At 50.7% G+C, this 24,394-nt stretch overlaps 7 protein-coding genes across 7 annotated transcripts; 5 read left to right on the top strand and 2 right to left on the bottom strand.

The window, feature by feature from the left end:
• Nucleotides 1-2,330: 2,330 nt before the first annotated feature.
• JCM6883_003173 (class I SAM-dependent methyltransferase) lies at nt 2,331-3,289 on the bottom strand (the record flags this gene model as incomplete). Its single annotated transcript, XM_076634961.1, has 6 exons — nt 2,331-2,463; nt 2,525-2,922; nt 2,991-3,024; nt 3,086-3,103; nt 3,165-3,196; nt 3,272-3,289. The coding sequence occupies 6 exons, from the start codon at nt 3,287-3,289 to the stop codon at nt 2,331-2,333; spliced, it is 633 nt and encodes a 210-aa protein (XP_076485064.1).
• A 188-nt stretch (nt 3,290-3,477) lies between these two features.
• JCM6883_003172 (MAPEG family protein) lies at nt 3,478-4,128 on the top strand (the record flags this gene model as incomplete). Its single annotated transcript, XM_076634960.1, has 3 exons — nt 3,478-3,657; nt 3,769-3,930; nt 3,994-4,128. The coding sequence occupies 3 exons, from the start codon at nt 3,478-3,480 to the stop codon at nt 4,126-4,128; spliced, it is 477 nt and encodes a 158-aa protein (XP_076485063.1).
• Nucleotides 4,129-4,319: 191 nt separating this feature from the next.
• JCM6883_003171 (SDR family oxidoreductase) lies at nt 4,320-5,760 on the bottom strand (the record flags this gene model as incomplete). Its single annotated transcript, XM_076634959.1, has 6 exons — nt 4,320-4,555; nt 4,620-4,834; nt 4,900-4,996; nt 5,069-5,314; nt 5,408-5,599; nt 5,697-5,760. 6 exons carry the CDS (start codon nt 5,758-5,760, stop codon nt 4,320-4,322), a joined length of 1,050 nt encoding a protein of 349 aa, XP_076485062.1.
• Nucleotides 5,761-6,436: 676 nt separating this feature from the next.
• On the top strand, nt 6,437-12,695 carry IRC20 (E3 ubiquitin-protein ligase IRC20; the record flags this gene model as incomplete). Its single annotated transcript, XM_076634958.1, has 18 exons — nt 6,437-7,922; nt 7,988-8,154; nt 8,234-8,451; nt 8,515-8,714; nt 8,782-9,020; nt 9,080-9,414; nt 9,479-9,749; nt 9,817-9,997; nt 10,064-10,203; nt 10,257-10,514; nt 10,573-10,759; nt 10,822-10,910; nt 10,976-11,272; nt 11,341-11,463; nt 11,533-11,765; nt 11,830-12,061; nt 12,121-12,411; nt 12,471-12,695. The coding sequence occupies 18 exons, from the start codon at nt 6,437-6,439 to the stop codon at nt 12,693-12,695; spliced, it is 5,172 nt and encodes a 1,723-aa protein (XP_076485061.1).
• A 604-nt stretch (nt 12,696-13,299) lies between these two features.
• JCM6883_003169 (Hsp70 family protein) lies at nt 13,300-17,266 on the top strand (the record flags this gene model as incomplete). The annotated part of the gene is made up of 13 exons (XM_076634957.1): nt 13,300-14,786; nt 14,862-15,068; nt 15,138-15,319; nt 15,381-15,525; nt 15,588-15,818; nt 15,879-15,985; nt 16,046-16,171; nt 16,243-16,605; nt 16,671-16,742; nt 16,806-16,866; nt 16,927-17,031; nt 17,096-17,178; nt 17,244-17,266. 13 exons carry the CDS (start codon nt 13,300-13,302, stop codon nt 17,264-17,266), a joined length of 3,192 nt encoding a protein of 1,063 aa, XP_076485060.1.
• A 289-nt stretch (nt 17,267-17,555) lies between these two features.
• JCM6883_003168 (Hsp70 family protein) lies at nt 17,556-20,553 on the top strand (the record flags this gene model as incomplete). The annotated part of the gene is made up of 14 exons (XM_076634956.1): nt 17,556-17,685; nt 17,747-18,089; nt 18,157-18,363; nt 18,427-18,614; nt 18,677-18,821; nt 18,887-19,117; nt 19,184-19,234; nt 19,293-19,471; nt 19,530-19,781; nt 19,847-20,092; nt 20,157-20,184; nt 20,256-20,324; nt 20,388-20,428; nt 20,495-20,553. 14 exons carry the CDS (start codon nt 17,556-17,558, stop codon nt 20,551-20,553), a joined length of 2,169 nt encoding a protein of 722 aa, XP_076485059.1.
• Nucleotides 20,554-21,167: 614 nt separating this feature from the next.
• On the top strand, nt 21,168-23,856 carry JCM6883_003167 (amidohydrolase; the record flags this gene model as incomplete). The annotated part of the gene is made up of 11 exons (XM_076634955.1): nt 21,168-21,586; nt 21,646-21,725; nt 21,787-21,920; nt 21,981-22,035; nt 22,104-22,247; nt 22,325-22,586; nt 22,650-22,782; nt 22,888-22,899; nt 22,965-23,202; nt 23,281-23,362; nt 23,427-23,856. 11 exons carry the CDS (start codon nt 21,168-21,170, stop codon nt 23,854-23,856), a joined length of 1,989 nt encoding a protein of 662 aa, XP_076485058.1.
• Between the last annotated feature and the right edge of the window lie 538 nt (nt 23,857-24,394).

The raw sequence follows: 24,394 nt of genomic DNA, 5'->3' as shown, positions 1-24,394 counted from the left end.
TGTTACGCTCTAACTGCACCACTCTCTCCCATACTTCACCTGAAAATGTATAGACTTTTCCTCGATCTTTCGGATGGAACGTTAAGAGATGATTAGATCTCACCCTCTCTAGCGATGAGCTCACGGATCCGTCAAGCGGCAGTCTCGTCCCTTCTTCTCTAGCGTCAAGGTTTCGGACCTTCGTTTCACCTCTCGAAAGACAGTGAAGAGAGCTCGAGAGAGGGATTCTTGCAGTCAGACGATCCCCCTTTGAACATGACCAGGCTGGATAGCGTTCCGAGCTCCCCTCGAGTCGCAATGCGCAACGCTGCTCAACTCAGCTTGGTTCTTCGAACCTATGGCCTGGTATTTCGTTCACAGCGGCTCGCTAATCGGCCTGTCGACCGCTCGGACGTTGTGCCATGCAGTCGAAGGTCAGAGCAGGCTCTGGAAACCCCCATGCGGTGATTGAAGTCTCATCAGTCGATGAGGCAGATTGACTTGAATTGAGCGCATTTCGCAACTGGGGCAATTCTTTGACTTCAAGACGGTCTCTCCTGTTGAAATCGCGGGTGTGACCTCCCTCGAAAGTACTCTTCAGCGCATGACTCCGGATTGCGTGAGGAGAGAATTGCGAGAACGCGGATGACAAAAGTCAAGCTCGATCCTTCTCGCAAAACTTGGTGAAACAGCCGGCGCGCAGACGAACGCAACAGGGTGTCGGCTCCCGTGTGACCAGGAGAGGATCCTGATTGCCGCAGCTGAACAGCTTTTGCACAAAAGGAGAGGGCAGGAGGAGCGCGGCAAAAAGATGATCACATCCAGGTTTGAACTGGAGACCTTGTCCGAACTCGAAGAGTGTTAAGGACACGTGATGACCAACTACACCATGCGACCGTTGAAGCGACGGCCTCTTTTAGCGTACACATACCTCCGACGCAAACCGACGAAAATCTGGCAAGTTTGTCCTCGGCGGCGGAGAGAGAACTCTGTCTTCCTGTTCACCTCTACGAGAGCTAGCTCTTCCAGGGCTGAGTTCCTCGTGTGCGACCAAGGGGAAGACGGGCAAAAAGTGAAAGAGGGAATGTGACAGGTCGAACCATAACCAAAAAGCAAAACTTGGAAAAGCAAAACTTGGAGAGAGCGAAGGACTCTCGCTCTGTGGCCACAAAACTGCACTCGCCGGGAATTGAACCCGGGGCCAGGCAAGGTCGTCTGAGAAACAGATGGCAATGCCCGATTTTACCACTAAACCACAAGTGCGCACGGGCAGCAAAACAATTCAACAAATACAAACCGCGGAACTAGCTATGAGGACTTCAATGTTTCGTTCCCGAAGCTTGTGCGACCAGAACTACTACGTAGGTTGACTGTTCGACGGCGTTTCGCAGCCTCCGAGTGCGTAGTTCGAAGCGAGTGGCGAAAAAAGAGGGCAATCAAGTTTTCCGAGCCGTCCAAGGCTCGCTCGACCGAAAAAGGTAATCCAAGTCTGAATCTGACCTTACAAGGTTGAGCTAATCTAGTAAGGTATTCCAGTCCTTGTAAGACCCCGTAAGCCTTGTAAACGGTCTTCCCTTACACGCTTTGACTCCAGCCTTATAAGCCTCTGGCTGAGCAAACAAGTCAAACCACGATTGGGAGGTAAGCTGCGCTGCCAACCTTGGCAGGTAATAGAATCGAGGTCAATCAAGGCTGCTCGCAAAGTCAAGGGCACGGACCAATGAGAAGCCATGAGCATGCTGTCACCCTCTCCCTCGCTCCCGACGGCGCAATGACGGAACTCGCTCTAACAGTGACAAAAAGATAACACCGCTCGAAAGCGGCAAAAGATGGAGGAGCGGGGATTTGAACCCCGGACTTCTCGCAGAGACGAAACAACTGTTGAACAGATTGATCATGCGAAGCGAGCACTGCTGCCACTGAGTTACACCCCCAGATACTTTCATGTAAGCTGCAGCAAATTTAACGAATATAAACCATCTGCATGATTTAAGGTCTACAGGACTCTTTTTCGGTTCAGGTCTCCCGCTCCACGGGACTTGAGCATGAGCTCACCTACAGCACGGTCACCGCCTATCCTGACTCTCAGAGGAGGGTGCTGTAAACGCGCAACGATTGAGCGGAAATATTTTCGTTTCTTGCGCACAATTCAATTCCAGTCGGCGATACTGCTTTCGAGTGTCGACAAGGCATGCCAAGCCTCGAGGTACGAATCATCGTATAGAGACAAGTGCGTTGCGATCAGGCAATATCGCAGAAAGACGACGCAAAGCCCAAGCGACGGGTTGATTCGATTCGCCGCAGGGACAGGTGCGAATAAGGGAATGGTATCGTTGCAAGATGGATATCTTCTATAGTGGTGGTAGACCTTCCCTCCGTAATACGTACCAATAATACGAGAAACCTTCGCCGACTTCGAGGATGTCTAGTTTCCAACCTGGTCTCGCGAGATGTTGTTTCCGGAAGTGAGGTTGACCAAACGTTCTAGTACGAGATCAAACACAGGTTAGTGACGTCCTCGACGCCTGCGGAGCGCTGAACATACAGGTATAGGAAGACGCCTTCGGGCTTCAGCACCCTCAGCACTTCATCGACTTCCGCCTTCACATCCGCTACAATTTCCGGTTGAGGATTCCACACGTCGTCGACTCCAGTCATCATCGCATCCATCGTTCCCTTGTCGATACAGACGTCGACGCTTTGGTCCTCGAACGGCAATTTTCGAATATCTCCAACAACCCAAGTCATCTCTGGTCTCGGTTCCTCGTGTAGCTTCTTCATCTTTTCTATCACGACTTCGCTGTAGTCGAGGTTGTCTATCGTTCTATAACCGTCGTCGTAAAGGTCTCGACTTAGCGTTGAGTTTCCGCATCCAAGCATCACGATTCGAGCAGCTTTGTCGGGTACGAATCGATTGATTAGGTGTTTGATCTCTGCGTATGTCTACGTGACACACTTTGCCTTTGATCAGCTTCTACGGGTCAGAAGAGCGAGAGACAATGAGAACTCACCTTGAACCAGTCGAATGAAGCATCATCCGCTTCTCTGTGCGCGAAGATGAACGTCAATACCACTATGCAGCTCTCGAACCGGACTCTCTGCTTACTTTGAGTAGCGCTCATCCCTACAGAGGAATTATCAGTCAACTTTGGCAAAAAAGAGATGAAGAGGTCTTGTTGGCTCACCAGTACTCTTTGGTTCCGTACTCTGCGTTGACCTAATTGTTCAGAAGCGTATGATTAGCTACAGCTATTATCTACAGGGATCCGACAGGCGGCAAAGGCGCACTGACAGATGGGAGTAAATCCATTTATTCGAGAGGGATAGATTGGATGGAACAGAGTGAAATCCGCTCGGGAGCTAGGTAGGCTGGAGTTGTGTTCGGGGAGAAAAGATCGAGCGGTAAAGATCAAGTCGAAGCCGAAAGAGGAGAGAAACGCGCGTCACTTTTCCGAATCTCCTCTTCTTCTCCTTCACTTCACTTCCAGAAACCTCAAGATGTCTACTACTACCAACTACTCGTTCTATGCCGTCCCCGCCATGTGGGTGCTATCGATCACCCCTCATTTCTACGGTGCCCTTTACCTCACAAGCAAGTCTCACGATCTTCCCAAGTTTGATAACGTTTCCCCTCGTGATTTCCTTCGCAAGGTTCAAAACCAAGAGAAGCAATCTGCCGTACGTCACTCTGTCCTTGTCTACATTGACGAGAACTTCCGGACTGACGACTCTCGAAAACTTTCCCCTCCCCTCCTCTCCCCCCGCCGTTCCGTTCCGAGCGATGATCAGGTCGTACAAAAATACCTCCGAGCAGAAGCGGCCCAGCAGAACTCTTTCGAACAATGGGGAATCTTTGCGTCCGCTGTCGTCGTTGGGAATATGGCAAGACTCCCGACCAAATACATGAATCTGTTTGCGGGAGGTTATCTCCTGAGTCGAGCTCTTTACAACGTGAGATTACTCTTTCTCTTACCTTTGTCGAGTTGTGACTGAGCACGAGATGACGAGATGTAGATCCTCTACATCAACACGACTAGCAAGGTCTGGTCGAACCTCCGTTCGGTCGTTTATGTCGGAGGAGTTGCGTTCATCGCTGCGACGTTCATCAAGGCTGGAAACGTCTTCAACAAACTCGCCTTCGCCGCCTAAGATAGACGGTCGAGTCGATATGGGTTTTCGGGAAGGGAGTGAAAACTGGGTTGTGCAAAAATTATCTGTTGTTTTGACAATCAATCTCATCTTGCGGCGTGTTCGGTATCCCTCTCACAGAGAGACGTTAGAGATGCACTGCACTAAGTTGTTGATTTCATGCTTTCAGGCGCGACAAGCATTATGTCTATTTACTTTTGCCATTTCTTCTCGTACTCCGCCAAACTCTCTGCCATATCCAACACGGTCTTTTCCATACTAATCGGTTCCCAACCAAACGTCTTCTTCGCTTTCGAATTATCAATTTGGTTTTGTTTAGGTTTAGGAGTTCCTGGGTGACCTTTCTGAGCGTTTGGGAAAACTTCATGGAGAGACGAAGAAGCTTTTGAGAAGAAAACATCGAGGAGGGGTTGATAGGATGAGTCCACTGCGAAAGTGAACGCGAGACGAGTTAGGGAGCTATGGTGGGAGAGAGAGAAATGAGAATGTACTGTTTGAAACGGAGAAACGTTGATTCGATGCTCCTTCCGTTACGAGTGCATCAATATGGAGTTGAGCGACATCTCGAACGTCGACGAGAGATCCGAATCCGGCAGTCGCGGCATCTGCGTCTTTCTTTCCCTTCAAGAACTGGTAGAAATTGTTGACGGAGGTGTTGAGCTTGTCGGGTGAAGGGACGTCGTGAATGATGGGACCGAAGATGAGACTGTCAAACAAGGCGAGAACGATCAGGAATGGGTGGCAGGAGAAGAGAAACGAATCAAAGCTTACGGAGGATTGATCGTTGCGAGATCGAAACCAGGTTTCTCCTTCTCGATGAAATCCCATGCGGCACGTTCAGCGAGCGTCTTAGAAGCACGGTAAGCCTCTGTTCGTCCCCTCGACAAGAAAAGTCAGCACAAGAGAGCGAACATGTGAAGAGAGAATTCGGTTTTCTCACGAGCAGGATCGACATCTTTCCCCTTTTCCTCAACCTGTTTCGGCGAGTACTCGTTCCAGTCTTCATCCTCCTTGAAGACGTATACCGGATCATAAGGGTTGACGATCGCAGCGAACGACGAAGTAATCACGACTCGTTTGATCCCTTTCTCTGTCGCGGCAGCTTGAAGGAGGTTCTTGGTTCCTTTCACGGCGGGGTCGATGAGGTCCTTCCAAGGGTCTTGAACGTTGAAATGGAAAGGGGAAGCTGTCGAATCGGATGAAGGAGAGTCAGTTTCGAGCTCACAATCTCCGAGCGAATCAAGCGAGTTTTGACTTCGAGAGTCTCTTCTTGACTCACCGGTATGAAGGACGGCGTCTACTCCCTTGACGGCCTCATTGAAAGCTCCTTCAGTCTCAACATCCTCGACGATAACGTATTCAAAGTTCTTTGATCCCTTGACCACCTCTTTCGTCAAATATTCTCCCTTTTCCTTTGAACGGACGGTTCCTCGGACTTTGAAGCCTCGATCGATGAGTTGTTGGAGGATGTCTGTAAGGCAGGGAGAGTTAGCGAGGGGTGAAGAGACAGACGAGGAGACGATGACGCGATGATTCAGCAAAGAATAGGGAGGAATGGGGAGACTTACGCGCAGCGAGGAACCCAGAGGCGCCGGTGAGAAGTACAGAGGAGGTTTTTTGTACGGTGGGCATGATTCGTTTGATGGTATGGAGGGAGGAAGAGGAGAGAAGGAGGGAAGAAATGGAATTCGGCTCGAGTTTCGGCAAAGTGGAGAACCTGGAATTAGACTGTAGATGCAAGCGTGTATTCCATTGCCTGTAAACGTGTCGTACTGTAGACTACAAACTCGCTCACGATAAAGTGCGAAGTCGGAAAAGTTGCGAGGCTGCGATTCCGAAGCTGTCTTTTGCTCTCCTCGCTCTCATCGCTCTCTCGAAACCTTTCTGGCTTACCGACCGTCTCACCAAGGGAGTACATTCAAAGGCGTGCTCAAGGGTAGTGAGCCTGCAACTCGGATCGGTGGCCTTTTTGATCAAGATCACTCAACTCTCGACTCTCACTTGCTCGACTCAACAAAGGACGTAGAGGGGTCAAGATGGAGGGAGATGTAGGGCTCATGGTACTCAGGGGGGATCGGGATATCGGGAATGAAGTGAATGTGAGTTTTGATCGCTCAGGCCTTGTTTACAACCTCGAGGTCAGCGGGTCAAACGCAAAGGAGTCGGAGTGGACTCGGACAGTCTGTTGATACGATATGGTAGCAGCGAGAAGGCGTTTGAGACCTGTTTGATGACAAACAAGCTCGAGCTAAAATGAGTTTTGTGAATCGTCCGCGGCTGACTCACTCGTTCTTTCGTGATACGACAGATGATCGACTACGAAGCTCTCATGAACGTCGTCGCAACCGTCGAACCTCCACAATCCCCCGCTAATCACCCTGAACAACTCGAGATTCTCTCCCTCTCTCTCGATTTCTCTCCGTTTCCCTGCCTCGAACTGGATTCCTTCTTGCAGGTCCTCGACGACACCCCGCTTGTGATCCCAATCATCCTCGGCTACACGAAAGAGAAAGCGAAGACGCCTCATCTCCTCACCGTCTCTTCATCTTCCGACTCCCTGACTCTCCTCGAAATCGCTGCACTCGATCCTACTTGTCCTCTCGCACAGAAATGGTGTACACTTCGTTCTCCTCCCCCGCTTACGAAAGCTGGTCAAAAATTCAAAAACGTCAAATCTGCCGCTGCTCAACGAGCGAAACAACGTTCGACTCAAGTTCAAGTTCCCGTAGTAGGAGGAGGAGGTTTATTGGATGCTCTCGTCGTACTTGGATGGAATCAAGCTTCGAGTGGGGTCAAACTCGAAGGAGAACTCGTTCCGCAAAAAGAAAAATTCACGATCAACTTACGAGTTTTCATCGAACCGACGAAATTCTACCCATTCCCTTTCTCGAGAGCGAAACAATTGATCCTCAATCGTGTTTTCCCTTCAAATGACGATTCGACTACCACTCCCGACGAAGCGACAATCGATTGGTTTTATCGTTCACTCCGTCGAGCTCCGATCACTCGCGATGGGTTGACGATCGAACTGCCTGTGAACGGTCCCCTTCATGCAGCTCGACCCATCGAAACTCAAGAAGAACGAGATGCTCGTCTCCGTCGTGAAGCGAAAGGGAAATTCCGAGCGATTGAAGAACCTATCAACGTCGAAGGACCCCTCGAAACCGAATTCGACGAGGACGTTCTCCTGAGACCGAAAGGTTTGGAAGTGGAATTGTATCCGTTTCAGTCGAGATCTGTCAGGTGGATGTTGAAGAGAGAGGGGAAATTTGTCGAGGTTTTAAGAGGGGATGAATTGGCTCAATATGTCGAGAAGGAGAAGGAGGAGAAGAAACGAGAACAGGCGAAGAAGAGGAAAGCGAAGGAGAAGGACAAGGAGAAAGGTCGAGGAAAAGGAAAGGGAAAGAAGAAAGTTATCGAAGAGGAAAGTGAAGATTCGGTTTCGGAGGAGGAGGATGAAGACGAAATGGATCAAGTCGTCGTCCTGAAAGATCTCGATACGAAAGAACTTGACAACATGCGTCGAGGATCTCTATGGGAACAGAAATCGTTCGGAACGGTCGAAGGGGACGAGATTCGAGTTTGGTTGAACCGGGTCACGGGGCAGATTAGTCAGGATGATCCTCTCGGAGGAGATCAGGAACAAACGGTGGTGAAGATGGAACTCGAAGACGAGGAGGAAGAAGGTGAGGAAGAAGAGACTGGAGTTGTTGGAGGTTTCGAAGGGCATGGATTGCTCGCCGATGAGGTCGGAACTGGCAAAACGGTCACGTCGGTATCTCTCGTCTTACTTCGTACGTACCCGTCTTTCCCTCTACCAGAACCTTCGTCGAATCTGACTCTCTCCTACGGTGGAAAGATACGGATCCTCAACGCAACAAGCTTCCGAACTACTACAATTCTCAAACAGACGCTCAAGTTCAACCCACCGGATTGACTCTCATCGTTTGTCCAACCTCGATCAGTCAACAATGGATGCAAGAATTGGAAAGACTCGCACCGGATCTTCGTATTCTACGTTACGATGTGAGTTTGACCGCGTCTTGATAAAGATGGCAGGGTATAAATCTGGTTGACTAATCGAGGCTCGCGTGGTCGCTGACAGGGCATCAAATCGCTCAAGAAGAGTTTCACTCCTTCGTTCATCGCAAAATCGTTCGATCTTGTCTTAACGACGTTCGATGTTCTTCGAAGAGAAGTCACCATCGCGAGGAAGCCTCACGTCCGAGCTCTCCGAAACCAAGCGAATAGGACCCCAAAGTACAGGCGTTCTTTGCTTGTCGAAATCGATTGGATGAGGGTTATCGCGGATGAAACTCAAATGTACGCCTATTCTCTCTATTCCTCTCGTCTGAAAGCGAGCTGACACAACTGTCGACTCTGTAGGGTCGGAGATGCTTTCTCAGCGACGTCGGAAACGCTCTCTCTCATTCCTCGTCAATTCAGCTGGGCCGTGACTTCGACCCCTCTCCGCGACAAGATTGAGGACGTTCGACCGCTCCTCACCTACCTCCGAGTCGAACCAATCGCGAGTAGCAGAGCTTCTCTTTCGAGGTTGCTGGAGGAGCCCGACTGTTTCAAGCGATGTATGTCCTGTCGCTCTAAAGTCCCTCTCAATTACGCAAGTCCACTAATAAGGTCTCGCCGTGATAGTGTTCGAGGAGATCGGAGAAAGAACCTTGAAGAGTCAAGTTCAAAACGAAATGGTCCTCCCGAAACAAACTCGTTTGATCGTTCCTCTCGATTTCACCGCCGTCGAAAGGTTCTACTACGATTCTCGTTACGGCGAAATGCTACAAGCTCTCGGTCTCACGGCTGACGGTACACCTCGAGTCCGGGTCAACCGACGCGGAGAACAAGTGCTCGAATGGAATCCTGACAAAGCTGAAATGGTTAGTCTTTCTCTTCACCCGCATACAGGAGTGGTCTCATTGATCGATTTCTGTGTTAGAATCGCTGGCTCGGTGTGTTGCGAGCTCTCACGGCTCATCCTCAAGTTGGAGCAGCGGGTCGTCAAGCCCTCGGACGAGTCCTCAAAACGGTCGACGAAGTCTACACCTCGATGCGGGAACAAGCCGTCTCGGCGATCCAAACCGACCAACGAGCGATCCTATCGATTCAAGTCAAACGAGGACAACTCCTCATGTGGGACAAGGACGTCGAAGATCGATTCGAAACGGCTCTCAAATTGTTTGAAACGGTAGTGGAGAAATCGGAACCGATCATTGAAGCTGTCGCGCAAGAGATCCATGCTGCTTGGAAAGAGAGGAGGAAAACTCGCTCAGAGTCAGTTCCTCCATGTCCTCTCTCGACTTCACTTCGACGGACTAACAGAGTTTCGATCCGTTAGGACTTCTACTTCTCCCGCTTCTCTCGGCGTCACGGGTGCTCTTCAAATCGGATTCGCAAGTGATGAGGGTCAAGAAAAGGACTCGCTTTCCGATCGAGAAAGAGCGTTCGCTCGTTCGTTGAGTGGACTCAGGAACCGACTTCGAGATCTCCTGTTCGTGAAACATTCTGCGCTGTTCTTCCGAGGACACGCGTACTTCAACCTCAAGAAGGAACAGGAGGAAACCGAAGCTTACGCTGCAGCGGAACGACTTCGTCAAGTCCTGCTCCAAGTGAGAATCTTTCGATTTCCCCCCTCGTGAATTTTGCTGACTCATGCTTCTCCTCGCTCACTCGCAGTCTTACGAAGATCACGTCGAAAAAGCTCAAACAACGTTGATGACGACCCTCGAAGAACGAGATCAAGAAGAGTCTCTCGACGTGACTGATCTCGAACTCCCCTTCAATCAAATCGGACACGGAATCGTCGCGTTGAGCGTGTACGAAGATATCGAGATCACTTCTGATATCCTCAATGGCTGTGAGTCTTCATCCGCTAACTTCGAGCGAGGGGAAAGCGTATTGTTGACCCGTTTTGTTCTCTCAGACGCCGAGCTCATCTTCCAATACCGTCAAATGATCATCGACATGATCTTGAAAACCGTATCGATCGCAGGAGACAACGCTACAGGAGAGGAATACGAGGAGAGAGCTGTTTTGCAAGAGAAGCTAGAAGTTTACCTCGAAGTGAGTCATTTCTCTCTAACTCTCGACTCTCGAAACTGATTCCTCCCTTGCAGGCCTTTACGGTTCTTCTCGGAGAATGGAGCTATGGAATCCTCGGTACTCGATCGCAACTCGGCGATTCACTCAAGGCAGAGCAAGCAGCGATCTTCTTCACCGAGGAGAATTTGCTCGAACCTTCTCCGAAAAAGTCGAACGGTAGGAAACGAAAAGCGAAGCAGGCTGGTCTAGAGGACTCAGATGAAGAAGGAGACTCTGATGAAGACGAAGGAGATGAGACGAGTTCAAAGCAGTCGAAGAAAGGAAAGGGAAAAGTACGTAGATTCTCTGACGTTCTCCCCTATGTAGCTCGATCTGACCCCTCGATCGTAGAGAACGCGTGTGCAAAAGAAGCGAAACGCCAACATCAAGAACAATTCGATCAAAGATTTCCGACCTCCGACCTTAGAAACGGGATTTACTCCCGCGGACTGTCTCCGGTACGAACTCCTCGTCGAGAGGATCGAGGCGATGGGAGAAGGTCGAGAGTTCTCTGAAATCATTCCCCTCCGTCACTTGAGTAAGTTCCGTCTCTTTCGAAACTCGCCGTGAGCTAATCGAGATGGTCAACGATCCTCACAGTCAAGAAACTCAAAGAAGCCTCCGAATCATCGCATCGTGATGCAGAAATCGCTCTTCTCGAACGCGAGAGGAAAAGGATTAGCAAAGCTGTAAGTCATCTGTCCAGAAAACCGACGCAAAAGAGAGAGAAACACTGAACAACATTCTTTCGTAGCTCGCTTCCCTCGACAAAGTCGCTGACCGACTCCGCAACGAACTCGTTTCGTTCAACACCGCTTACAACGCTCGCGTACTCTACTTCAAGAACCTCCAAGCGATTTCCGATTCCGTCGTCGATCCTGATCTGGAGCGAGGTCTTGTGATCCCACTCGAGGAGCTTCGCTTACAAGAGCAAGCGATCGGCGAACAGCTCGCGGAGAAAGAGAAACGAAAGCGATACCTCGACAACCTCAACACGCCTGATGAAGAGGAAGAGCATACCTGTCCGATTTGTGCCGATACCTACAACGATGTCCGTCTCGTCTCTTATCCTCTTGAGACCGAATAGTTTCGAAACTGACGATTCCCTTCTCTTCGCAGGGAGTTCTCCTCGCTTGCGTTCACCTGATCTGCCGTGCTTGCTTCAAGAACTGGTACGCTCGATCGAAGACGTGTCCTCTTTGCAAGGCAACGATTCATAACGGATCGTGGGAGTCTGTCAAGGTGAGACTCACTTACAACTCTTCTCATGCCGTGGTCTCTCTCTAATCAGTCCATTCTCTCTCGACATAGTACCGTCACAAAGGAAAGAACAACGGTGTACAAGCTCAAGAGGAAGTCGATGGCAAGGATCAAACCGCAGAGGAAAAGGAAAACCTCGACGAAATGCAAGGATTCGAAGCCTCGACTCCGACTCTCTCAGAAATTTCCGAAACTGAACTCGAGACTATCCATGCGATCGAGACTGCGGCTCCTTTGTCTCGCAAGAGTGATTTCGTTGTGAAGTTGACGAAATACCTTCGAAGGTGAACGACTTTCGTTTCTTCCCTCCGCGATTGACGCTGACTCGTTCTTGGACTGCAACGTTAGACGCGAACCTGAATGCAAGATTGTCATCTTCTCGGTTTGGCAAGAAGCTCTTCAACTGTTGATGGAATCGTTCGATCGCAACGGGTTGCTCTTTGTCCGCCTCGAAGGATCAACCGCGAAAGGGAAACGAGAAGGAGTCGTCAAGAAGTTCATAGAGGATCCCGACATTAGCGCCTTCTTCCTTCACACTCGATCTGCCGCTGCCGGTTTGACTTTGAATTGCGCTCGATACGTGAGTCCTTTCTCCTCCTACACTTTTGAAGGTGATTGACCTTGTCGCCTCCTCGATAGATGATTCTCCTCGAACCTCTCCTCGCCCCTCAACTCGAAGTTCAAGCAACCGCACGAATCTGGCGTATCGGACAAACGAAAGAAACGACGATTTTCCAATTCATGGTCCGTGGGACTCCCGACGAACGTATCGCCGAACTACGCGCTCGAACCAAGACGAGTCTCTTTGTCGCTCAAGAAGGACACGATGCGGGAAAAGAATCTGAGTTGGGTCAACAACAGAGTCTCGCGAGTAAAGAAGCGAGGAGTAAATCAAAGAGTGAAGCTTCTGCTGAAGCTCTTGATGATGAAGTGAGTCGTTACCTTTCTCTTGCTGTTACATAGAAGCTCATTGTTTTACTTTGCTGCAGGACGACATCGCTCGTTGCCTCCTCTCGGCTCAACATTACCTCGCCTTGCAAAAATCGCTTCTTCCTCGCGACAACCCTCTACCTCCTCTTCCCCCTCTCCCTCAACCTCAACCAGAACAAGTGGTAGCGGAAGAAGATCATGAAATGACTCCTGCTGGAATCGCCGCAGCAGGAAGACTCGCAATGGAAATTGGCGGGTCAGGAGGAGGAGGATTCCAGTTTTGATCTCTTCGGCGCTTGATGGCTTCTCCCCTATTCTCTTTCTCTCTTTCTCTTTCACCTTTGTCGATTGTCATCAATACGTTTTGCCTCCCTCGCTGGATACCTCTGGACCGTTGCGAAAGAACTTGAGCTTTGAGAAGGATTTCACGAAACACTCCTCCCTCTCTCTCTCTTTTCTCGTTCATACGGAACCAGCCTACGATCGCATAGGAAGCGCCTGTCTTAACGTGGACTACGATCGAAAGTAACGCCCGAAAGCCCAGGCTGTTCATTTCGTTCTCTTTCCACGATCTACCATTTTTCTCTCACTCACCGTTTTACTGATTGAAGGTTGCCAATGCCGTGAGTCCCACGCTCTTTCATCAGCGCTACCCCTGCCTCTCTTCGCTCGAAAGCCGAGGTTTCTCCCCATCCCTCCCCGTGATTCGAGTCGAGTGATGAGATGACTCAAGCTTGTGCTGACTCTACCGTACTCTATGTACTTCAGACTCGACCTGCATTAGACTACTCTACGACTCGCCTTTCCCTCTCCAATCCCGCCAAATTCATCGTTCGATCTTTCCTTCATCAACTCTACCTCCCTCTCTCGTCCCCTTGGCTGGACTCGATGTCATTTCTCAAGCCAAGTCGACTACGAGCTAGCTTCAAGGGTAAAGAGAAAGACACGGGAGGAGGAGAGGAGGGAACTTTCGAGAAAGGGAGATCGACTCTCGGAACTCAGAGCGGGACGACAACGGCTACGAGGAAAGGGTCTCAATCAATACCAGATGATACGAGGAGTTATCAGGAGATTCTACGGACTACGTCAAAGAGAACGAGAGGAGGGAGGACAAACGGTGGAACGGAAGGATCTTCTTCGAATTTGAGGAGGGATTTACTCACTCCCCTGTCAACGACTGGTCTACGGGATCCTACGACACAACCTTACGATGATCATCGACTACACCCTCACGCCTACCCCTACGCTCCCACACCATCTCCACCAACTCGAGCTCCGCTTCCTCTCCCTCTCCTTTCTTCTTCGCAAACCAATCGACATCCCTCTGCGACCCCCTCTGATTCTTCCCGAGCTCGAAACGGTAACGGATCTGTATCGACATCTCCTACTTCTCCTACGTCTCCGACATCACCGGCAACTCCTGCGAGCGCAGGAACGAAAGCCGCTCACTATTATCCTTACACGGCGAGCAGTCGGCACGGACCGGGAGTCAAACGGGCGAACGAGGGTTCTGCTCCGATTGCGAGTCCAGGATCGTTTCGGTCTCGAGGGAGTGAAGCAGTGAAAGAACGAGAACAGGAGAAGGCGAGAAATGAGCAGGAGCAAGAAGAAAAAGGATTGTCTCGACGGGCGAGCCTTCCTCCGGGTGCTCAAGCTCCCCAACCTCCAGCAACTGTGCGGAGTCACCCGTCTTACACGAACTTAGCTCCTCAAGGTTCAAGGTCTCCTCGATCTTCGGGACGACCTTCAATCGCTTCCCCTCCGATTCCTTCTCCCCCTATCGCTTACCCTTACCATCAACCTCCTCCCGCTATTCGTACATATTCGAATGGATCCTCATCGTACGCTCAATCACAAAGGCCGCGTCCCTCTCAACCTTTCCCTCCACCTCCTCTCGCAAATTCAGCTTATCCTACACCACCTGCATCTACCGTCGGTTCTTCTCGTCATCCTCATCCTCCTCATTTACCTCCTCCTCGGCAACAAGGAATTCCACCGTTCTCCCCACCACCCTCATCCTCCTACCGTTCCCCTCATCCGATTCCTCCTCCCTCTCAACCCTCAAATTCCTACATCTCCCTGAACCGCTCTCAACACAGAGCTCCCTCAATCGCTCCTTCCTCATCGTCCGCAGCCTACTACAATCCCTACGGTTCTTCAAGCGCCGCGAACGCCGTCGCAAGAAATATCGAGAAGGAACGAATCGCCGCGGTCGCGAGGGATCGGGAACGAGAAAGAGAGAGACAGAGACAGGCGAGCGGTGGTGCGACTGGAGGCGGGGGTGTGAGAGCTGGACCGGAGAAGAAATCAGAGGTGGATAAAGCGAAGGAGAAGGAAAATTCAGAAGGGAAATTGAGCGTTGGGATCGATTTTGGGTGAGCGAGGGAGATTTTTCTTTCACTTGTCAGCCTACAGAAGACTGAGTAAATGTTGGTCTCCCACGCCCATAGTACGACATTCTCCGGGATCGCTTTCGGATCCTCTCGATTGTTCGCGGGACAAATTCGACAAATCTTGAATTGGCCTGGAAGTCCCGAAACTTATAGGAAAGTACCGACTTGTATCGTTTATGAACAACACAATCCGGATGAACCGGCGAGAGTCGTCAGTTGGGGATTGGAAGCGAAGAATGCGACGGTTACGAAAGGATTGATCAAGTGAGGTCTATATCGTTTTCCTCTTCCTCTGCTTTTCGGTGAGCTGATCGACGTGAGTCTTCGGAATAGATGCGAGTGGTTCAAACTCTTACTCTCTCCCGAATCTCTTCGAAGCGGAGTTCCAGATCCGTGGCTCCCTCCTCTCCCGGTTGGGAAAAACGTCGTCGATGTGATCGCGGACTTCCTCAGGTGTATCTGGAAATACGCGAAGAGGAGCATCACGGAGGAAATCGGTAGTATTGTCGATCTCAGTGAGTGTCGCATCCGCTTTTAGATCTGGTCTCTTGTACTGATTCGCAAACCAACTCGCAGACGCCGCCGATGTTCTCCTGACGGTACCCTCGGGTTGGGATGCCGCCGCTTGCTCGCTCATGAGAGAAGCTGCGATTCGAGCCGGATTGGTTCAGTCGAGTCGAGGTGGAGATGTAAACTGGCGAGATCGTTTGCAAATCATCACGTACGCTTCCTTTCGACCGTTCATCTCATAAACGCATTCGCTAATCAGTTTTCATGTGGTAGTGAACCGGAAGCTGGGGCAATTCACGCCTCAACACTCGCAACTCTCCATCATTTGCGACCGTCAATGTCTTTCCTCCTCTGTGACGCTGGAGGAGGAACGGTCGATACCGCGGTCTACAAGCTTATGGGTCAACTGAGCGAACTCGAGATTGCAGAAATGTGCGTCAGGAGTGGGTCGAATACCGGAAGTTTATTCGTCGATCTTAAGTTTGAGGAACTTTTGAGGAGAATGTAAGTTGATCTCACTCTCTGAATGAGCGTGAGCGTCCGCTGATGGATCAGTACGAACAGTCTGAAAGATCATCCAGTTCATCTCGACGCCGCTTCGATGGCTACTTTCCTCCATTCTTTCTCCGAAACCGACAAGATCGCTTATCATGGAACGGCAGAGGACGACGGTGAGTACCCTTTCTTGAGGAATACCTCTCACCCGTGCTAATGATTCGCAATGTCAACAGAGGCCATCTTTCGTTTCAACTGCTTCAACGTCGAAGATTCTCACGATCCTTCTGTCGGACTCGAATTCGGTGAACTCGCGATTCCTGGCCGGATACTCAAGACCGAAGTATTCGACCCTGTCATAGGCGAGTCTCTCCAACCTTGGCAGGTGGTATGGTCATACGAAGCTAACCTGTTTTTGCGGAGGCGATCGCAGAACAAGTTCTCGAACTACTCTATGCTCAAATCGCCAAAATTGGACAAACTCCCCTCGACGCAATCATTCTCGTTGGAGGTTTCGCCGCGTCCGAATACCTCTACACTCGTGTTCGACAAGAATTTGGAGCGGTTGTTCCTGTAATCGTTCGTCCGCAAGATTGCGATACGGCAACACTCCGAGGAGCTGCACGGTACGGACTCGGCTTGCGAATGGGTCGAGGTGCAGTCAGTAGCGTCATTAGTCCGAGATCGTATTGTATGAAGAGTAAATTGCCGGCGGAGGAGGAAGATCATTGGAGACGACCTGAATTCATCAGCGTCAACGATGGAGGAACTGTCGTGTGCGAGAATCGTCTCAGTTGTAAGGGCGCTCTCTTCACAACCCACAATATGGTTGAAGATTGACGTCGTTTCGAGACTGCTTAGATCTCATCGCGAAAGGTGCTGTTCTTCGAAAAGGAGAACGATTACGGTCACGGTTCTGCAAATTCATCCGGGGTACTTTCGTTCTCGATTCTCAACAGCCTTGTCTTCCACTGACCTCGAATTTCGTCCGATCAGATCCTCGCGATTCGATCTTCACCGCGCACCTTTTCGTTTCTGATTCTGAAGAACTTTACCGGTGAGCTTTGTCTCTCGTTATGTCGTCAAGGAACGACTTCACTGACCTCTTTGAGCACAGGTATACCGACGAAGGAGACATGAAGGAGCTCTGTCGCTGGACTGTCGATCTCGCCGCTCTTCCTCGTTTCCACCGAATCGCTTACGAAGGAGGAGGCTACGTCGAGTGCGTCTCACTCGTCCACTACTCTCCCTGCTTACGTGTTGCTGACCAAGCCTTTGACCGTCAGATTCGACCTCGGCTTGATGCTTGATTCTGCTGAAGTTCGAGGAGTTTTGATGACGGAGGATGGAGTAGAATGTGGTGCAGCTAGTAAGAGGAACTCTTTCTCGTGACAGAAGCCTCAATGCTGATGTGGAACGATCATCCTCTTCCAGCGTTTGAATTCTTGGGAGCTTAGATCCATGAGCGGAAAAAGTTGGAAGGAAGTTCTCCTTAGCGTACTCAACAAAATCCTCCTCTTCGCGCTGGTCGCGAACTGTCCTCTTGGCCCGTCTACGTTCATGTTGCTTAATGTTGTTGACCATTTCAGGCTCCCTCTCACATCTTCATCGTCAGCGAAGCAGGTTCCTCCTTCTCGTCCGCGGGGTCCAGGCGGACTTTGGAGAGGCTCGAGAGTAAACGCCCTGCTCCCTCCCTTTGTTTGGATCGACTTTCCCTTCACTACTACTCACTCACTTGCCGCCGACATGAAGAAGTTCCTCGGCACGAAGAAAGGAAGCAAACCTCCTCAAGTCGCGAACGGTGGTCAAGCTCAAACTCCTCTCGATTTCGGAGGCCCAGTACTTCCACTCGGTGCATTGTCTCCGAACTCAACGAGTGAGTTCCAAGCACATTCAGTCGTTGTCAGCGTACTCAATCGTGGGTTGCGAACTCGCAGGCGTTTCTACAAATTCTCCTCTCGCGACTCCTTCCCTCGAGCCGGGTCTTGTCAGACCCACCCCAGTCTACAGTCCACAACCATCTTCTCAGAGCGTCCATCACTCTCCAACTGCTATCGTTCCTTCCTCTTCGAACCACTCTGCCGCCTCTCCGCCTCCGATCAACCGAGTCATGTCACCTCGAACGGGAATACAACCAGCGCAATCCCCAAACTTTCAAACGCATAACGGTACTACGAGTAATGGACGAACGACTGAGTTGGTCGAAGCGAATCCTGCCGACAATCCAAACTACGAAAGTTCAGATTTGGAAAGCAAGCTCAGCGTTGGGATCGATTTTGGGTGAGCGAGGACTTTGTCCTACTCGTTAGTCCACGAAGACTGAGTAGTACTCTCTGCGCTCGCACAGTACGACGTTCTCCGGGGTCGCTTTCGGTTCGAGTCGACTCTTCTCGGGTCAAATTCGTCAAATATTGAACTGGCCGGGATCCTACGAGACCTTCCGAAAAGTTCCTACGTGTATAGCTTACTACCAAGCTTCGCCGAACGAGGAAGCGCAAATCATCGCTTGGGGTCTCGAGGCGAGTTCACTTTCGTTGAGGGAAGGGTTTTACAAGTAAGTCATTCTCGATGAGGTTATCTCGCACGACTGTGCTCATCTTTTCCGTCTTCGTTGCAGAGTCGAATGGTTCAAGCTCTTTCTTGATCCCCTTGTTCTGCGAGATGGTCAGAACGCGGCGTCCTCTCGATTACCACAACTACCACACGGGAAGCAACCGATCGACTGCATCACGGACTACTTATCATGTCTCTGGCGCTACGCGAAGGAAAGGATCATTGAAGAGATCGGAATCGTTGCAGATCTCGGTTCGTCGATTCGGTTTTCACAGCGAGTTTGACCTGCGCTGATTCTGGATTGTCGAATCTAGACGCCGCGAACGTCATTTTGACCGTACCTGCTGCATGGGATGCGACGGCTTGTTCGCTCATGAGGGAGGCGGCGATCCGAGCTGGACTCGTTCAATCGAGTCGAGGAGGGGACTTCAATTGGCGAGATCGACTGCAGATCATCACGTTAGTCGACTCCCCTTCGGCTCTTCGAACGCTCGACGCTCGACTGACCCCCTTCATGCTTGTAGCGAACCTGAAGCTGCTGCGATTCACGCCTCGACCCTCGCCTCCCTTGTCGAACTTCGACCTTCAATGTCTTTCCTCTTATGCGATGCTGGAGGTGGAACAGTCGATACTGCCGTGTACAAATTGATCGGTCAGCTTAGTGCTCTAGAAATCGCCGAGATGTGTTCGAGAACCGGAGCAAATTCAGGTTCGCTCTTCCTCGATCTTCGTTTCGAAGCTTTGGTCAAGTCGCTGTGAGTTACCTTCGGGCTCACGGAGCAGCCCGTGGAAGGTACTGAATTCTTTCCTCGTTGTTGTAGCCTCAAGAATCACCCTGTACACCTCGAGCCTTCTTCGCTTCTCTCTTTCCGGTGAGTTTAGTCCTCGATTGTCGCTCCTCCGTGTCTGACTCGGCTCCCTACGACGTAGACACGCATTCTCGGATTCCGATAAGCTCATGTATCTCGGAGAAGAGGACGACGATACTCACTTCCGATTCAACTGCTTCAACATCGAGGACGCTCACGATCCCTCCGTCGGACTCGAGAGTGGAGAGCTCGTCATTCCCGGTTCCGTGCTTCGAAGAGACGTATTTGATCCGATCGTCAGTACGTACATTGGTCCTTCCTACTCTTGCAAACTTGGAACTTACGCGCGAGTGCTCAGGCCAAGTTCTCGGAATCATCGAGACCCAGCTCTCGAAAGTACCAGGGAAATCCGTCAACGCTCTCATCCTCGTCGGAGGTCTCTCGTCCTCACAATACCTCTTCCAACGAGTTCAAGAAGCGTATGGGGGACGAATCGGAATCATCGCAAAACCGCGAGATTCAGATGTTTCGGTTCTCAAAGGTGCAGCGAGGTACGGCTTGGGGAAACCGACTGTGTCTTCAGTCATCTCGCCTCGGAGCTACATCATGAGTAAGTCTCAAACGTCTCGTCTCTTCTTAACGATTATGCGTTGAAGACTGATGACATTCCGACAGAATGCAAACTCCCGGCAGAAGATGTCGACAGGTATCAAAGACCCGGATTCATCTCGACGAACGACGCGGGAGTCGAAGTTTGCGAAAATCGATTGAGTTATCTCGTCGCGAAAGGTGCCGTTCTTCGAAAGGGACAGAAACTTCGTTCGAGGTTCTGCAAGTTCAGTCGTTCGCCACTCGATTGTCATTTTACTGCTATCCTCTACGTGTCGGATGAAGATAGGATCTTTCGATACACAGATGAAGGTGAGATCGCTTGTCCTTTCCTCGACTCCGCGCGAAACTAATTGATCGTGATGAATGACCAAAGGAGAGATCCTCGAACTATGTCGATGGAGGTAAGCCTCTCCCCTCTCTCGCTTTTGTCGAGTTTGTGTTCACGTTGCGTCTCGTTCTCGACGGTAAACAGTGTCGACCTCTCTACCTTGCCTTCCTTCCAGTACCATGCGCAAACCAGCACCGGTGGTTTCTACACAGAGTGAGGGACCTGCAAATGATTCGCTCAGGACTGCGCTCGATCTGACTGCATTTCTCTGCACAGGTTCGATCTTGGACTCATCTTCGACTCGGCGGAAGTACTGGGTAAGCTTGTTCTGCCTAATGATGAAGAAGGGCGTACAGAGACTGACGTACGTCTGCATTTCGCAGGGGTCTTGCTCGACGACGAAGGAAGAGAGTGCGGAAGGGCAACGTTTGAGTTCTCGTGAATCTGGATTACGTGCGAATTCTATCGACAGGGTTCAATGAAGGAGTTCGCTGTAGTGTCTCTTGTAGTGTTCTAGTGCGAAAGATCGTAACCGAAGTGATTACAGACATTTCACCTGTGTGGGGTTGGAGCTTGATTCGCGCTCACGAGAGGGCGATTCTGTGTTTGACGTGGCGCAAGTCGACATCGCGAGCGAGTCAGCGTACACCTTTCCAGCTACTGAGACTCAGCTAGCTCTCGTAAGCACATTGGCCAGAATGGTGCGGAAACGCGCGAAGAGCAGAGAGCTCAGACTGCCTCGTTTCGTTCGTCTTCCTAGCCAAACCGGGGATTCGAACGACTCTTGGGCAAGGACGCAAAAGACAACGTTGACCCGACAGGCGTCGCACGAGGGCGAAGTCGGAGATGAGGCAAAAAAATGATCACATCCAGGTTTGAACTGGAGACCTTGTCCGAACTCGAAGAGTGTTAAGGACACGTGATGACCAACTACACCATGCGACCGATGAAAATGTAGCTTAAAATGTTAGAAACATACCAAATACGGTACAGTCGAGATAAGAGAGGGAAACCGAGTTCACCATCTCTCACTCACCAACAACTCCCACTACGACCATGAGACGGCGAAGACAACCTTCAGACTCAACAACACCTGTAGCTCAGCCAATCGAGACACCTGAGGCTCCAAAAGGGAAAGCGTTTCCCACTCGACAACGCTTCATCTCCCCTCGACTCCGACAGCTCGCCTTCGTCATTCCCTGTGTTCTCCTCGCCCTCTATCTCTTCTCTAGATCTACATCAACCCCCTCACTCGGCTCCCACTACGCCGTGTGCACGAGGGAACGAGATGGAGTGATCACAATGTCTAAAGATTCTCCGCTTCGAACGCAATGCTTGGTCGTTGCGAACGGGAAGATAGGTGGTACAGGAACTATTGAGGAGGTTCGGAAGAAGTGGGGAGATAGGGATACGACCGGGAACGATGGGATTAAGATTGTGTGGATGAAGAAGGGAGAGACGGTCTTGCCGGGACTGTGAGTGCTATACTTCTAGTATCATGAGACTAGACCGATCAGGAATCGTGTTGGATCAGAATCGACGCGCACGCTCATGTGTTGCAGAACGGTGAAGCGGCTACTTCCGTAAATTTGGTCGGTTCAACCTCGATTAAAGGTACTTCTTCTCCTCCCCAAATCATCTAGAGCAATGGATCTGACTCGAGACACTCTCGCAGAGGTCAGGGACAGGATCGTTCGATTCATTGAAGCTTCACCAACTCTCAAATCCGACAAATCTCAGTTTATCCTCGGTCTCGGTTGGGATCAGACCAAGTTCACTGATTTACACGACGGCGAGTTCCCTACTGCTGTGAGTATGTCTCCTCATTTTCTCGGATGAACTCGAACGCAAACGAGTTAGTATTGACAGGCAGACTTGGACATCGATCCGAGATTGCGAGGCCGTCCGATCATTCTCAAACGAGGTTAGTCGCAGCTTCTACCTGACCCACTATCTCTACTCTGTCTGACGCTCCCTCTGATTCTCATGCAGTCGACGCTCACGCTCTCTGGGTTCCCGAGAAAATACTCGAGCTTCTTCCTCCTTCCCTCCCCGACAAGATCGCAGGAGGATCCATCATCCGAGTCGACGGTAAACCTACTGGAGTCTTCCTTGACAACGCAATGAGTCTCGTCAGTACGTTCCCACTGTCTTCCTCTCCGTTGTCTCGATTCCCGAATCGAATTCATGACCGCTCGTCTTCCTCCATCTAGACGCCGTAATCCCACCCTGGAATGATCACCGACGTCTCTCATACCTCCGAGCCACTTCCCGTCAAATGCTGAAGCACGGCCTCACTTCAGTTCACGACGCCGCTCTCACGCTTTCGGATATCGGATTCTTGAAAAAGATCGATCGGGAGGATATGTTACCTATTCGGATTTGGGGGATGTTGAGTTGTGAGAACCCGCTGAATTATTTTTGTGGGGATGATGAGAGGAGTAAGATGTATGACGGGAACAAGTTTTACTTGAAGTGAGTCGGTTCATTCTATCACTTGAATGATATTCCGCTAATCGGTTCTGTTCTTGTGAATAGAGCTGTGAAACTATTCGTGGACGGAGCTCTCGGCTCGTGGGGTTCTGCGATGACTGAGCCTTACAGCGATAAACCCGAAAGTCGTGGGATTTTGATTTGCGATAAAGAAGAACTGAACGAGGTAGTGAGAAAGGTGAGTTCTTCCTCAAACCAATCTCACCTCTCGAAAGGTTGAGTCGCCGAGCCTAGAAAGATTCGAGAGAAGAGCAAAACTGACGATTGTTCGTTTGTTTCGCAGTGGGTTGAAAGAGTAAGTTCTACTGTTGTTCTGATTCGCACCTTTACGTGATCTAACTCTCTTCGACGATGCGCTAGGGGTATCAAGTAAACTCCCACGGAATCGGCGATCTCGCAAACACTCTAATCCTCTCAGCCTACGATCTCGTCCTCTCAAATTCCTCCCTCCCTTCCTATTCCCATGCTCCCGATTCTCGCAACTGGACAATGAGGAACCCTTTGCGGTTACGTATCGAACATGCGCAGATCTTGAGAGTTGAGGATATCGAATGGATGGGGAAAATGGGGATCGTTGCGAGTTTTCAACCGACTCATGGTGAGTGAACCTCTCCTACCCTTCCCAAGTACCACCGGGAGTGATAGAGCTGACCAGATGCTGTGTATCGACGTACAGCTACGAGTGACATGGATTACGTAGAAACACGAATCGGTCCTGAACGAGTTAAAGGTGCTTACGCCTGGCGCAAAATCATTTCGTAAGCCAAACCAACTCACCACTCCCTCCTCATCAAGCTCACAAATCGTCCGTGTCACGCTAAGTTCCGGAGCTCCCTACGCCCTCGGCTCCGACTTTCCCGTCGAATCAGTCGATCCATTCCTAGGTATCTACGCTGCGATCACTCGTAAATACTCCCCCTCTTCGTCTTCGGGAGGAAAGATCGGTTCCCCTCACGGCTCCGATCAAGGTTGGTACGAAACGGAACGCCTAACCCCTCTCGAAGCGCTCCGGGGGTTCACTTCAAACGCCGCGAAAGCCAGTTTCCAGGAAGAAAGAGTAGGGATGTTGAAAGAAGGGATGGAGGCGGATTTTGTTGTCGTGAGGGATGGAGATGTGCTCGAGTTGGGAGAGAAGAAGGAGGGGGAAACGAGGGAGGAAATGAGGGAGAGGGAAAGGAGACTCGGGACGATTGGGGAGAGGGTAAAAGCTACGATCGTAAGTGGGAGAGTCATGTATGGATCGCTCACGTGAAGGGGGAGGCTGTAAAGAGTTCACTTGGTCTGGAAGAAGAGCGTTCGAAAGAATTTCCAGAGTGTGGAAAGAGAAAATCGTTTCAGTTTTTTCGCTTCATTTTTCTTTGAGTCGCGAACATGCCCAGAGAAGTCTGACCAACGAGCTACGAACAGTACGGTCAGTTCCACGAGGGAGACTGTTTCCGCAGCAACGAACTTTGAGAGAGAACCTCGAAATTCCTTTCTTCTCTCTCTGCATCACTACCCCTTCACTGGGCCTCACAATACATCGACCTCGGACTAGACCAAACCACCAAACACAGCGAGAACGACCCTAGACCGTCCCGAGCCAAGAATAGAAGAGTTCTTCAACCTCTCATCACACTTCTCTCTCTCTCTCCCTTCTCCCTTCGCTACAGACTGCGCACAACCTCTGCGACTTCCATTCGCTACCTTCTCTCTACACTCTCCTCCCTTCGGCGCCGGTCGCTGCCCTTTCCTCCCGTCCGCTTCTCTCCGCCGGATCCCTTTGTCGAACAACCCTCTCCATCTCCTGA

The sequence above is a fragment of the Sporobolomyces salmoneus genome (genome assembly GCF_050403485.1).
Source record: "Sporobolomyces salmoneus JCM6883 DNA, S_salmoneus_JCM6883_v1_ctg77, whole genome shotgun sequence".
NCBI classification, from domain to species: domain Eukaryota; kingdom Fungi; phylum Basidiomycota; class Microbotryomycetes; order Sporidiobolales; family Sporidiobolaceae; genus Sporobolomyces; species Sporobolomyces salmoneus.
The sequence above is the reverse complement of the archived record's forward strand: the minus strand, read 5'-3'. Positions and strand labels throughout refer to the sequence as shown.